Source organism: Rhipicephalus sanguineus, chromosome 2, assembly GCF_013339695.2.
Source record: "Rhipicephalus sanguineus isolate Rsan-2018 chromosome 2, BIME_Rsan_1.4, whole genome shotgun sequence".
NCBI lineage: Eukaryota > Metazoa > Arthropoda > Arachnida > Ixodida > Ixodidae > Rhipicephalus > Rhipicephalus sanguineus.
Window position 1 is genome coordinate 53,663,075 of NC_051177.1, and position 15,654 is coordinate 53,678,728.

General features: G+C 45.8%; 2 protein-coding genes across 2 annotated transcripts in view; both read right to left on the reverse strand.

Annotated features, from left to right (window-relative positions):
• Positions 1–278: 278 nt before the first annotated feature.
• Positions 279–5,326, reverse strand: LOC119381592 (beta-1,4-N-acetylgalactosaminyltransferase bre-4-like). The gene is made up of 4 exons (XM_037649367.1): positions 5,122–5,326; positions 3,294–3,526; positions 1,796–1,986; positions 279–420 (listed from the first exon to the last, which is right to left on the reverse strand). The coding sequence occupies exons 1-4, from the start codon at positions 5,324–5,326 to the stop codon at positions 279–281; spliced, it is 771 nt and encodes a 256-aa protein (XP_037505295.1).
• A 9,982-nt stretch (positions 5,327–15,308) lies between these two features.
• Positions 15,309–15,654, reverse strand: part of LOC119381179 (beta-1,4-N-acetylgalactosaminyltransferase bre-4) — a 6,689-nt gene continuing 6,343 nt past the window's right edge. The window contains exon 3 of the mRNA XM_037649134.2: positions 15,309–15,435. Coding sequence (XP_037505062.2) covers positions 15,309–15,435 — 127 coding nt within the window. The remainder of the gene's footprint in view (positions 15,436–15,654) is intronic.

Here is a 15,654-nt window from a genome sequence, read left to right on the forward strand (position 1 = left end):
AGCGGCTAAGAGTGCGACAGACACAGACGAAAGGCGAAGAAAATGGACGCAACACGGCGCTGACTATCGACAGAAGTTTATTGGCTGAGCCACACGTATATAACGCGCACAAACGTGACCGAACCCAGCTGTAGGCGAACGCAATAGATTATCAATAATACGAAAAAAAAAGGTAAAACGGACAGCTATGGGAAGGGATTACAAGGCTTTGTCATCCCTTCGCATGTTAGATGCGCATTTTACCTTTCCTGTGCAGCAGTCTGCAGTGTATACAGCCCTCAACCCTGAGCAACGCACCTGCGCGACATGTCGTCGTCCTCGCCACCCCATTTCGAGAACAAGTTCGAGAAGCCGTTGACCTTCTCCATGTGCGTGATGTGCATGGCACACACACCTCCGAATATGCTCGAGTAGAGAACCCTGCGTGCGAGATGGCGCGGTTAAGAAATCTCGTGCAGACAGCGCATACACACAGGCGCCAAAAATGCCCACTACAGAGCAAGACTGAACCTAATTCAAGAGCTATCGTATTCCAAAAAAAAAAGAAAAAAAAAAAAAAAGAAATTCAAGAGCCCTTGCTCTGTTGGGAAAATGGAGGCAGGCTTGCGCGTGCCTGACGTACATCTTGCTCTTTCTTTCTTTCTTTCTTTCTTTCTTTCTTCTTTCTTTCTTTCTTTCTTTCTTTCTTTCTTTCTTTCTTTCTTTCTTTCTTTCTTTCTTTCTTTCTTTCTTTCTTTCTTTGGCATTTCCCCCTCCTAACTGTTTCCTTCCTCCATGCCGGTAATTGGACCATCATCAGCGTGCTTAGCAGCACAACACTTCAGTTGCTACAGGCAACAATGACGGCCATGCGTTTGTATTCAGGCCACAGTGGAATGTGGCAACGCGAAAATGACAAGTGAACTCCATAAAAGATCAGACAGCCATATCAGAAAACGGCCGATAGCCGACGAAACCGCGATCGAGAGAGTGCATCAATTATTGGAAAACGGCGCGTACGAATACGCATGCGACTGGCGCACCTTTGAGAGCCTAATTTCTGTACGCTCGCCGGCGCCGGGTTTTTCGCGAACGACGCCGTCACCGAAATCTGCGAGTTTTATTGCGATAGCGATGATATGGACACTCTCGACGGGTTGTTGCCGTTGGCGTCGCCGTCATGTTCCGTATAAAGTTCAAATCGATAGCATGCCCCACACGCGTCGTATGTTCTGCCCGCGGGTAAAAGCGCGCGAGCGGGGGCGACGAACGCGGCTGAAGCAGAGATCAAACGAACCGGCCCATCTCTGTTTCTCGGAGGGTGCATGCGATAACATCAACCCGTGTGCGATGCCGTCAAATGTTGCTCAAGGAGAGAGGAAACGCTCCGCCCATCTTGAAGGAGCATTAACGTAACCGGGGGGGGGGGGAGGCTGTCGCTCGAGCGGCAATTGTGAATTTTGAGTATAATGGCTCGGTCGCGATCACTGGCGCGTGCGCTATCTCAACAGGCATCAGCGGACGGCTCGTATACCCTTCTACGTGCTGCGTTCTCAACGAGCAGAGTCTGTAAAATCTACTTCTCTCTCTGGAGCGGATGTATTCTCTTATACCAGCGTTTTGTAGAGTTACGCGAGACTGCGTCTAAAGTAGTTAGCTACCAGGCTTACTTCGTATAACATTACAATTTGTTGCTGTCGCATTCATTGCTTCGCCCTTGCGGCAAGACTGTGATTTTGTAACAACCTTCGTTTGAATATACATAGATTTTCCATATTCATTGAACGGAAAAAAGATTGACGCTACGCTAGCTCACTTGTATTTCCACTGGTCGATGCAGGTAGGCAAGTGGAAGGGGCCTCCTTTATTGCAAGCGTACACGTTGCGCCTGTTCTCCGGCAGCAGATCCACGTCGTGGAAAATGAAGCAGCTGTGATTGTGCATCGCCTTGATAATCTCGTAGCCCGCGTTGAACAGTTTCGCGCGCTTGAACCCATCCGCGTCGTTCTGTGCGAAAGAGTGCATGAACGATGAGTTCATGAACGTGTTCAGTGAACGATGACTCGAGCTGCGACGGCGGTTGCCTCTTCTATAGACCTTTTCATAGACGGCTCCCTCGGCGCCGCCATAATCCTCTCGGGGCTGCGCTAAACAGGCGCGACCCCCCAAAAATGCCCTGCCGAGGCTGTGACGTCAGTCTTTGAACTCCCGTGCGCACCCCAGCAAGGCGGCGTTTTTTCTCTCCTGTGAAAAGGTCTATATGCTAGGCCTTTCCAATCGAGAGGGAGAGCACCTCCTTTCTGGACTGTTGCCTGGGGTTACAAAGGCTGACGTCACTGCCTCGGCAGCAGGGCTTAAAGTCAGGGGGGCGGGGCGCCCGGCCTTCTCTCCCCCCTCCCCTCCTCGGCAGGTCTACTGTAGCACTGAGGCACACGTTCGACAAGCAATGGAATTGATTTTCTTGGCAGTATAGTGCCTTGTGTGGGGAAATTCTAACTATCCAATTTTCCAAATAATTATTTAATCGCAATTAATTGGTTGATGGGGCGGGTGCATAACAATAAAACAGGTATCGTCGTACTGCTGCATGCATTTCGCCGAGACACTGCATATGACGGGCTTCTGGGCCAAGAAGCTAAGCGTCCTGGCACAACACACGGAAATGGCAGGTTCGGTGCGAGCCGGCGGCAAGTTGTCTTTTGTCCACTTTAATTTCTTCATAATTATATCAGAATTACTACAAATAACATCCCCTATACTTTCCTTGACTTGATTGTTTGTTCTCATTAAGGCTGTTGTCTAACAAAGAAAGAGAGCCATTTAATTTCCCTTCTTTCGTTCATTCATAGCGAGGGTCTCGTTCTGGCAGACTGGGTGCCTTCAGGTATACTATGCGAGGGATTATGGGCCAGCTGACAGCTCGTAAAAGATAAAAAGGGAAAGGAAAACAACGAAGAAGGGAAGAGCAGCAGGTATTTGGCGAACGCGACAGGCTTCCTTTCTAGACGAGGCGATGGCTATACGTATGTGACATCTCACTATTCGCACCGATAAATTACGATTATGATTCTGCCCGCTCCTCCTGCTTACGCTGTGACTGTGCTGCGTGTTTCGCGCAGGCTGCCGTTAATGTTCTAACGGACTCGCTCACTTCACTCCCCTATTCGCTCACTCAGCAAAAGTATTCTACACATGAGTTCGTAAATTTCGTACAGTTTGCGGCATACCGTAAACGTTCTTATGGAATACGGAAGGCCAGGACTTGGACCGCTTATGTGAAGCGTTTCCGTGGGATTTAAAGGTGACGTCCACACCTGCTCCACGACGTATATGCCGTAATCGAGCTGCTGGCTCTGGAGGAACGGGTGCATGTGCTGCAGGAAGGCTTGCAGGTTGCTCAGCCGGTCCCGGTAGGGCACCACTATAGCCACTCGGTGCCGGGCCGTGCACCCGGTCGGAAACCAGCGACCGCCGGGCATCACGTGTGGCATCGCTTTCTCCAGGACCGAGAGGGGTGGACCCTCCTTCCTGACGTGCAGCAAGTCGCCTACGACGAGTAACGCTATTAGGCGAGAACGCGGGACTGGCAGAATAAGTAATTACTGAGCCGCGTCATTATTAACGAGCACTAATCGTAGGCTGCAAGGAAAAGACGGTTTGTGTTCATCGCCGAGGCGAAACGCCCGTGCGACCACGGGTATACAACCGTCGAAACGGCGCTTATTGCGTTGGCCGTATAGGACAATTAGTTCAGAAAGAATAATAATAAATTTTGGGTGTAACGTCCCAAAACTACGATATGATTATGAGAGACGCCGCAGTGGAGGGCTCCGGAAATTTTGACCACCTGGTGTTCTTTAACGTGCACCTAAATCTAAATACACGGGCCTCAAACATTTTCGCCACCCTCGAAAATGCGGCCGCCGGGGCCGGGATAGTTCAGAAAGATTGTCTGCAGAGTTGATCTGAATCCGCAGAGTTGATCAGGTGACGGCTTCTGCACAGCTCCCGAAGGGGAGCTAACGGAAGGTCGGCGGAGATACGCGGACTTTGTAAGTAAGTAAACATACAAACAAACCTACAGACACAAATAAACAAATAAATAAGTAACAGTGTTCTACGGCGGCATTTGAACTCCGGCCACTGCAGCGCAGCGTTCCAAGATTACTCCGTATCTCGTAAAAAACATTTATTCTACGTAAACTATATGCAGGTGCATTATGTGCGTTTTTTTAGGCAATACAAATTTTTTATCACAATCTGTGACAGCGAAGCTCCAGTCATTTTTGCACCCTTACTCTATGTCGAGGCGGAAATACTTTGCCGCCACTAAATAATTTTGACAACACTAATTAAGAGAAACTGTTTAATTACCTATTTTTCTGATTGACTTGAGGGCAGTTATTAAAAAGCTGTATTGCGCGCCAATTTATGACATACCCATTGTTTTTGGAAATCGCGAAATTTGCGCGTAATTTGAGATATCTATCACCAAATTTTAAGGGCGAAATCGAAACTGATCGCGCCCGGCGCGCAGAAAACGCGGCCTCTCTGTTACGTAACACCAGGAACTACACGTGACAAGAAAGTGACGGTGCGGTTATTAAACGAGTATGAGAGCAAAGTCCACTTTAAGTGAAAGTGAGAGAAATGAAGGGTTTTGCTACCGCCTATATGGTTTGGCCTGCTGCAACAATTTTTCGCCAATGTGCTCGTGTTGGTTATTTTGGCCACGATTGTTGACGCAGGACATGTTTAATGGATCTGGCTCACATATATATATATATATATATATATATATATATATATATATATATATATATATATATATATATATATATATATAGAGAGAGAGAGAGAGAGAGAGCAGCGTATTGCTGTCGGCTTCCTGCGAATGGCCTATAAGAATTTGCAACTCTTTGGAATAATAACAAGGACTTCCGAAAGAAAGAGAACGCTTCCGAATGGAGAAACAGTAGCGTCAGCCAGAGCAAGAGGGACGAGAGACGAAGTAACACACAACAAAAAAGGCGTTATTGATACGTAGTTAAGGTTCCGCATGAACACATAGCTTACACATAGCACGATCGCAGCGCTTGTTAACGGTAAAAGACGTTCGTTAAAACATGCTGCGAAGCTTACTGCCTCCTTTCCAGTTCACCGAACAGAAGTTGGGACCAGGTGTAACCTTGAGCGGCGCACGTCGCTGGTGACGGGAGCGCGTGCGGTCGCCGAGGTTCCGTCGAGTAGCGTCCGTGTACACGAACGGTTCGGGATTGCCGATTTCTGGGTCTACCACCTTGTGCTCAGTGAACAGCAGCGTTACGACAACGACGACGAGCACCATCCACGCTAGAGTCCTTACTCTGCTGTGGCGAGCTGCAGCCTTTAACACCGTCATCATCTGGTGCCTGGAAGAAACGCGTTAACATACTAAAGGCCCCAGATGCGAGACAGCGCTTGCTGTGTGCATGTTGCTCTTTCGATAGTCGTAGTCCTATTTTTGTGCTCTGCTTAAATGTGTGCTAAAACTTCCGGAACCCTTCCTCTACCAGGAATATGGAGGCAAGCGAAACTCGGCGTGTGCGTGCCTGAGCTACTACTTTCTTTATTTCTTTCTTCACCTTGTTTATTTATTTATTTCGCAATGCTCACTCGTAACATTTTCCTTCCTCCGTGTCGGGAATTGGATCTTCATCAACGTGCCTAGTAGTGCAGCGCTTCAGTTGCTACAGGCAACAACGACGGTCATGTGTTCATGTGCAGGCAACAATGAAATGTGCCAACGCGTAATGTCAAGTGACCTCGATAGAAGGTCAGATTGCCATATCATAAACGTAGGGTCGCCGACAAGCCCAAGATCGAGGGAGCATCAATTATTGGAAAACGGCAGGAGTCGGCGTTTTTCGCGTACAGCGCAGCCGCCGCCACCAAGATCTGTACAAACACACTCATACACATACACACACAAACACGAACGCACACACACACAAAGATTTGTTAAAGCTGCTCCTAAGAGCACATGGCGAAGACGATGAAAAGTTGGTTAACTCAATGGACTAAGATTGAAATAAGACAATGTTTTTCTATGAGGTCCGATAGCCGACAGCTGCCAATGCTGGCAATCGTTTAACTATCTTTAGCCAATGATATTAGTTTAGCCAACGCTAGACGACATTGCTTAGTGCTAATGGGTACTGGTCGTATGCAAATAAATATGGTAGTTGAAGTGACGTCACTTAGCGTGGTCCTCTGAGTGCGCTGCCTTCGGTACTGGCCGATATTTTCATTAATTAACCGGACATCTGGCCTTGTCTGCCCCGTAACAGAATGCGGCTGGAAGAGCGCTGCATATCGTCTTCGAAACGAAGTGCGTCAATGTTTTTGCTATGACTATCTGAAACGTCGAGTCACAAGAGAAGCCGATAGCTCCTAAAGCTAAACCACTTACTCGTTCACGATCAAATTTCGATGTAGGCTTCACTTGACGTTTCACCGCCCATGCCAAGGATTAGCGTACAGATTTCCTGGTCTCAATGCTGACATCCACGTACAAAATCCTCATATCGTGGTCGCATTGCATTTCACAAATTCAGAAATCTTTGGGACCCTGTGGCTATTTATATGTGTGACGTGTCTGTCCAATCAGGAGAGAATGACAATGCACAGGAAACATCTGGCGTGTTTGAAAGCTGCTTGTCGCCAACGATGTCACGGTGCAGAGGAGCTACCTGACGGTGCGCGTCGCATAACCGTGCCGGCGAAAGGTTTCGCTCTTTCCGCGGCGCACTGAAGGCGTTTAGCAACAGGTCACTGTGGCGAGGAACTCTATTGAACAGCAATGTATCTAATCATGCAAACGACTCATTGCTATCAGAAGTGGAGTGTATATGGCTACGCCTTTACATATTTGGTCTTAGAACTCGTAAGCGAGCAAGCGTAACGGTCTGTTTATTTCTGCAGCCATAGGTACTCTCTCCAAGGGACTAGAGTCAAGCAGGAGGCCCGCCCGTAACCGTGCCGACGAAGTAACGTGCTAGTAACGTCATATATAGTCTTTGTCTGTTAACAAGGAGTATACATGTTTACAAGAGACGTACCAGGGTGGAGTAGGTCGGATGCGAGCTTCGCGATTTCCGTGTTTTTTGGACCAGGTTGCTTTTCGCTCCCGGACAGCACTCTTCTTTACTTCTTCCTCGTCTTTTATGACCATGCATAACCGTGAAAGCACGCGCTCTCGCGGAGTGTAAAGCAAGCCGATCACACCAAGCCAGGCGTCTCCAGAAGACGAAGCACCACGCGAAGCACAATGCCTAATCTTAGCGATTCTTCCAGTGTCCGCATTCATAAATGGTGATAGATTCAGAAGGCGAGCATTAAATCAATACTCTGGCAACTCTTCAATTACTCGTGTAAACGAGTACCGACGCCTCTTGCTCCCTTGGCGTAGGAATTTCTTCTCCACATGAAAAGAGGAAGTTCTATCCACAAAATTACGCTATCGCCTCCCAAAGAGCGTGAATGGGAGAGGGTGGGGGGGGGGGGGGGAGGAGCTAGTTGGTAAGACATTATTATGGTAACTTAAACTGGGCTTGGGACGAGACATCAGAGTATAAGTACACAGGACGAACACAGTTGTGACGCGAACGCAATGCGCGTTCGCGTCCCTTGTCCAAACTATTACATGCATATAGCTTGTGGTCTGGCGCCTTCCCCTCCGTCTTTATTATGTGCGGAGCACTTTAGGGGCCCGGGCTGTCGTATGCTGTCATCGCTTGGCGTAACGCAGGCAAAACCATATATCCATCTGTAGCATATTGAGTGCGCCCTCGCGCCAAGGACAAGTCTTCTTCCTCTTGTTCTTCGAGCGCCTTGATGATGATAGCGGAGCACTTCAGAGGCCTGGGCGGTCGTATTTACCTGAACTCAGGTAAAACAACGTATAAAAATAGAAAAAAAAGTAAGCAAGCGAGAAATAGAGAGAGAGAGAAAGAAAGGGAAAATAGGAAGAAAACAGAAATAAATAGAAATAAAGAGAAAAAAGACAAAAAACTGGAAAAGAGAAAAAGAAATAGAGGAGGAAATAAAGAGAAAACCGAAGAGAAACAAAGAAGGCTGCCCAGCTCCGCACTTCCTTCAGGCTTGGCACCACCAGTGCGGAGCTGCTTTAATTTTCTGTCTTTGTTACAAAGACGAACCAATTGAACACTATGAGGACGTTGTTATAGTTATGTTTGCTCCGCGGTGGAAAAAATGATTTGAATCAAGACAGTCTTGATCTGTATTCTTAAGTTGTCAGTATCCGTTATATCGATTAATATAATTTTTTTTTTTTTGAAAAGTAATACAAATTATCTAAGTCAATTTGTATTAGGCTATCCGTTTCTTGGCCAGTTACCCAAAGTGGGTGCGTGCCAAACACGTAGAAGATCAGGCTCATATACCTACTTGGCAGTCTTTTCAGGCAATGCGTCGCCTTTGGATTTGGTTTACACTCCTTGCCTTTTCTTGTGTACATTCATTAGCTCCCTGAAAGGTGACAGTTGACTCCTTACACAAAAAACTCACAGGCATATGTGTCGGCAGAGAAGTGCAATAGAGGCACTTGCCTCCATTCAAGTTACACTAGCGCTCTCCGCCTCCCCAAGCCGCGATGCAACACAGGTTTGCACCCCACCCCTGCCAAGACAAAGTCCTTCCAACGCTCTTGCTTACAAGGTACGTCCCCTATGCATTCGCCTAAGATGATTTGAAGGCGAAAACCATCTTTTTCTTCTCAGTCAATGTTTTTTGGTTTCCTATCTATGTCAACACACCAACATATGTCATTCTGCGATCCAACACACAAATAGTCATGCCTCATTTTGTTTGGTTGATGTGATTCTGTACTGCAGATGTGTACAATAAATATGTTGAAAACGTCTTTATACGCACATAGTAGGAGTAGCACCGACAACTAAGGGGGACAAAAAGCTGGGAAATCAATTGACAGAATGCTGAAGGATCGTCTCTCGCGTTCACGTCGTTCGTATAACGTTCATCACACTATGGGCTTTTTTTTTTTTTTGTTTTCCCTGTTCACTTGGGCTTGGTGTGCTGGAAGAGGTCCACCATGACGTGGGTGTATAGCTTCTTGAAGACAATGTCTAGCACCCTGTACTTGAGGCTGTTGAGGCCATCCTTGTAAATGCGGAAGAAGCTGCGCCTGATAAGCCGGTGCCTGGAAGAAAGAAACACCGCAATGTTATGCTCCATCAACTGGTGAGTGAGTGAGTGAGTGAGTGAGTGAGTGAGTGAGTGAGTGAGTGAGTGAGTGAGTGAGTGAGTGAGTGAGTGAGTGAGTGAGTGAGTGAGTGAGTGAGTGAGTGAGTGAGTGAGTGAGTGAGTGAGTGAGTGAGTGAGTGAGTGAGTGAGTGAGTGAGTGAGTACCACTCATTGTATAGCCTATATATTTATAGCTACTGGTGCTAATTAGCTGTATAGCCTTAATATTTACAGCTACAGGTGATTCAATTCCCCTGGGCGCAACACTTCTTTAAATTATTTTAGCAAGTTACGGAAATACGGTACGGAATTACGGCATGGTATTACCACGGCCGCTACATAAAAGCTGTTTTTTTTTTATGTAGCGGCCGTGGTATTACTCTACCGACCCACCCCCTGACAAGTCGCTAAATAGGCACCAGTCGACAACATGGCCATTATTACAGACACGAACATTCCTCACACTCATGCTGTATAGTCGCATATACCCAGACGTGTATACACCACAATGCAAAGCTTGCGGGGCGGCTCGCGCCAACCTCGGCCACATTATCTGGGTATGTCACGCAGCGACACACACCATCAAACACAGCACCAACCTTACATTTAGGATAACGACGCCCGAACAGTGGGAGGCTATGCTGCTCAGCGCGTGCCCGGATGACCAACTCTGGGCAGTCCGGCTGGCCGAAGACGCCGCCAAGACCCAAGGTCTGGCCGCCGCCTGAGGAAGGGGGCTCCAATAGGGCTAGTCTCCCGGTACCCGCCTCCCTTGACCCGAGCAAGGACAAAAATAAAGTTTTTTCTCTCTCTCTCCTCCTTTCTCGCTCGTTGTGCTTTTGCCGCTCCTGATTTCAGTGAAGGCATTCCAACACCACAAATGCTTTTTTTTTTTTTCAAAACTTACTATGGGGTTGTCACGCCTCACTGCTGGCTCAGCGTACGCATCGATAACGAGGAACCTGTCGTTCGGGTGACGCACTCTCACTGGAACGGCTAAAGCACAACGAGCGATAAAGGATGAACGGTACGGTATTTTCGTACCGTATTTACGTACCGTACTTAGGTAACTTGCTAAAAGACTCCATTATGCTCTTCCGTCTTACGGAAAACTGTTCACAAGATTTCTGCCCCCTCGACTGCTTGTGTGTCGGTAACACTGCGATTGATAGAGGCAATAATTTACGCGTTTACTACATATTACCGTGTTCCATGTACCTATCTGGACTGAATAAAGAGGACAGCAATATGGCGAGCCACGTTTTGAATTAGACGAAATTGCAGAGAAGCAGGTTGTATGAGCAAACGTCGCAAGCCACTGTCATAAACTTTACAGCCCGTACGGGACTCAGATCTGGCATGCCGTGTTGTCAGCAAATGCCAACGTTCACAAATAAAATGGTGTAGATGCTAAAATTGTGTAGGTGCACAATGCCCGTACTGAGCATGAGGTTATGTTCTGTGCATATTTATTTATACAATTTAATTATGAGACCACATTAAAACACATTTAAATGTAGGTCTGTACCGCGGCTAGCAAGACAGATTGTGACATGGATCGATTTTGCTTTCATTTTTTGCCTGAAGAGCATGATTTGGATATTACATGAGGCTGCACAAATGGTAACTGAAACTGCCATGCACAATATCTTTGTCTGGTTGAGTCTTTTTACTAGTGTGTGTGAATAGTGAATTTTAGAACCGAATCAAATACGAGTTGAATAGTGATGACACCGAATCGAATACGAATACAAATCGAATACTGTTCGAATAGTTTTCGAATAGTAAGACTACCATATTTAAAGCAGCCCTAGACTGGTAAGGTAACAATTTTAAAACACAAGAATCCCACGACATATTATTTTAAACAAATATTCGCAAGCTTTAACAAAATAACAATAGGCACTTTTAGCTTGCACGTACACTTTTTAACGTTACCGTGTCCCTAATACGACTATTTTGAACGAAAAGAAATACCGCAATTATTTACGGTGAGGCAAGCTCGTATACAGCAGCAATTAGAACCTTCGAAATATTTTATAACTGCAGGTTGAAATATAGCAGTGACAACAGCATTGAAGGTGGTACTTTGTCAATAACTTTTAAATAAAACTGTTACATTATATTAAACAAGTTGCATGAGTTCACATTATCATAAATGGCATTGATGTCATATCATGTCATTTCATGCCATATAGTGGATTGACGACACTGTCGCTTCGGCTACACTGGAGTTTTAAAACGCCTTCATCCTGGGATAAATATTACGTCGATAGTGCCGTAAGTATATGGGCTGCATGCATCTGGGTAATTCGGTGACGACAACAAGAAAAGTTGCCCCTCGCTGATCCAACGTCTCGTTCATTCGAGCATTTTTCGTCGTTGCTGATTAATAGAAAAATATTTTTAAAATATTCGAAAATATTCGGTATTTCGAATATGCCCTATTCGATTCGAGTACCGAATCGAATAGAATGCTATTCGATTCGTTATTAGAAATTTTCGAATATTCGCACACCCCTACTTCTTACGCATGCATTCATGCGTCTTTCGGCGTAGTAGTGACAATGTGAAATCATGCAGCGTGCATTACCTTGTCTGGCTTGGACTTTGTTCTTCGTGCTTCATGGCGACGTAGCGTCCGATGGTGCAGTTGGCGTGCACAAGCGTGTAGCCGCTGTAGCGCACCCTGCGATTCGATATTTCAATAAATGATCTTAATATACGGATACTCGCCAGCGTACAGTGAATACATCGGTAACACTCTCCAAAAGAGAGGCAGCGTCTAGCTTTAAATTTTTATATATGTGGCAAGTTAGGAATCACCGAAAGACTAATCTTTTATTGCTTTTTTAATAGCTAGGCTTGGGTGTTTACGGTGTTTATTTTTCTTGAAATTCGGAGCGTGTTTTTCGGAGTTTATTTTCTGGTGGAAATTCGGATTTTATCGGAGTTTGTTTCTCGCAAATGCCCAATTTTCCAAAATTTTGAGTCTAATTTTTCATTATTATCAATACTCCAATATCTTGAAATGATGAAATGGTATCTGAACACGAAAACATCAGAACACACGAAGTGTATTTCAGTTTTCTGTAAGGTTTGAACGCACAAGTACATATACAGACGAGTACAAATACTTGAATAAAAACACCTACGTTTGCGCGTATTACAACCTTAAAGCTTGTTGTAATAGACGCAAGCATACTTTACGAAGTCCGTATATTCGATGTCGTCTGCCGCGCCCCAGGGCCGCCATAGGACAGTATATGAGGATGTCGTCTCGCGCTCCCGGAGGCCCTACATATATATTTATGTATATATATACGTTGACGTCTCTCGCTCCGTGCGCGACAAGCCCTTTTTTAATTGTGCGATGGGTGCGGTTTACGAGATACTGTCGACGTGAGGTAAAGTCTATATCGGCCGAACCGGCCGATTTATCAATGACCGCTTAGAACATGTCCTTTCGGTAAATAATGGAACAGGGTCATATCGTCCGTTAAAATCCGAGTTTATCGGATAAATCCAAAATGTCAAAAATTTTACCGGCGTGTTTATCGAATTTTTGTCGGATTTATCCGAGAGCACGCAGCCCTACTTATTGCGTATGCTCGACCGTATTAGTAAAGTCGCGCATGTTTATGACGTATCAATGTCCTTTGCATTAAGTCACAGGCATTTCTATTTCTTTTTGCTGCGTCAACTGGAGCGAGTTCGAAAAAAACAAAACATGCTATACTAGGAAGAACACAATCATGCGCCTATGCGAGCTTTCTTGCTTTAGAGTTAACAATACACAGAAAGGTTACCTTGAATGAATTTCTTTATGCGAAGGTTTTCATTAAATCAGGCATTCAGTGACACTCTACGAAAGCGACTAAAGAGACGACATTATCGCAAACAAATGAGCGTCACCAGGAGGCGATCGCATTAGGTACACGAGAGCGTTCAATTGAGGGTAACTGTGCAGAATACATTTTGCGTAAGGGTGTGCGAATATTCGAGTTTCGAATCGAATAATTCGATTCGACTTTCGAATAGTTAGTATTCGAAGTTCCGAATAATTCGACAGGATGAATATCCAAAACGCGACAATGGACAATGGTGCAACTTGGTTAGGGTGGGCCGGTGGCTAAATCTAACGGTAACGTCGTAAAAATATGCCTTTCGTTAAAACTTCCATATATTTTTTGTTTTTATTTTATCTCTCTCTGTCCTCTTTCTGACCCCTACCCTCCCCCTCCCCGTGCAGGGTAGCAAACCGGTTATTACAACAAGTTTACGTCGGTTTACGTCCCTGCCTTTTCCTTTTCATCTATTTCTCTCTCTCTCTTCACCGGCTCAAAAGTAAAGAAAACGTGAGAAAACCGTCAACACCTTCCCGACTTCGCTTTGGAAGCAAAGGCACGGACTTCTTGCATAGTTCGGTCACGCATGCCCCAAGCGCCGTAAAACGTCCTGACTTTGGTCCGCGAAACCTTCGGTGATTGGCTTCATATGTGAAAATTTGTTCACGCTGTGCAGTCGCCACTGCCGCACCGCACCATTCGTTCAGAAACTCCCATAGTTTCTGCGCGCAGTTAAAACGCTGCTGTTAAATGGCGCCCAAAGATTTTTGGGCCCAGAGCACACATGACGATGAAGCACAACATTACCGTTGTCATATGAGCCGTATTGCGAGACCATAGGGGAAAAGAAAAAAAACTAGCTACCGTAGGAGGTTAAGAGTGGCGCTGCTGGCTGGAAATGGCGGCTCTTTCAACATGCCTGCGTGCCCATAAAAGCTGAAAAAAAAAAATATCCCGAGCAAGCGCATGATAAAGCTGTCACCACGCCATCACGTGGTGACATTTAATTTCTTTGTTCTTACTTTCAGTTTTCAATAAAATCGTTTGTATTCGATATTCGATTCGGTAATCGTATATTTGGCCACTATTCGGCACAATTCGACTCGAATTCGATTGGACATGACATTTCACTATTCGCACACCCCTAATTTTGCGTGCTATTTCGTTTATCTAATATAGCCGCATACAAACCGGCATCGAAGACCACTTTTAAAAAAATTCTGGAGACAACCCTAATCCGTGACCTAGGTGCAGTGGCACTCAGAAGTCGGCGTTCGTCTGGCCTGGTGTATTGCTTGGGTTAACTTTTTATTTCGCGCCCCGCCAAAGCGGATCTCGGAGGCCACGCCGAAAGAAGCGCGTGTTTGAGATCTGCTCCTCCAGGTGTGCAACGATTCCATCTGCTCGCAATCTTTCAGTGAACTCGATGAATTAGCTTTCATTAATTGTTCTTACAGATCTTAAGTCAAGTTATTCTCCCATATCATATGTATCGTATATAACTCGTGAACCAGAACCGTCGATATTTATTTTTTTAGAAGACTTTTTCTGAATATTCGGAAAACCGGAAGTGAGTGCTCGACCGGAAGTGCTCGGAAAAGAAACAAGAGTTTCACTCGGTGCTCGTGCCACCAAAAAACGTTCGACCCGCAAACGAGCCTAGATAACATTAATAAATGTTTTCTTTACAAGCAAACTGCTGCCATTGCCTTTTTAGCGTGGAAGGTGGCCGTGCAGCCTATGTCTGGACAAGAAGCTTATTTATCCTTTGATCGATTCATATATTCATTCATTAATTTCATTTTACAGAGCTTCGCGATATCTGCCACGCGAAGTTAATTGACAAGAGTACCCATTCGGACTTGGTGGCTCATAGTAAGCTGGCTTGTATATATAGCAAAGCGCAAAAACAGACTAGGACAAAAAATGAAGCACCAAACGAACACATGCGCTTGCGTCCGTTTGGTGCTTCATCTTGCGTAGTCTGTTCTTGCGCTATGCTACAAGCCAGTTTACATAGTTATTGGTTCGTGCCGTTTCTCCGCGCTCCTCACACCAGCACATGCGGCGAAGAAAAGCCTAACGCCACCAGACACCTAGAGAAAATTAAAATTCATCTGGTGGCGTCGCAATCCCGCGCAGCTTATACTTACATGCATAGGCTCCTTTAGGCTACCTTAGGTACAGCCTATGCTTCAACTTTGTAGCGCGGTTAGCTTACCTCGTTGACATGTCGTCGTCTTCTCCTCCCCAGCCCCAGAATACGTTGGAGAAGCCGTTGACTTTTTCCATCTGCGCTTGAGTCAACGCGCTCACACCGCCGAATATGGTGGGGTAGGACGGCCTGTCATGGGAGATAACGGCAAGTCAGGCTCGTGAGAAGGAATGACGAAGGGCGTGATACAACACACGGACAAAAAGCGCGTGTCTCAATTGTCTCGGCTTGCTTTCGAATGCAATGTGTTGACTTTCCTTTCGTAGCTCTTTATCCACTTGCAGCTACGTTTGCATGTTACAGTGATCTGTGCAGAGTTTAAATCTGCGCTCAATGACAACTTAAAGC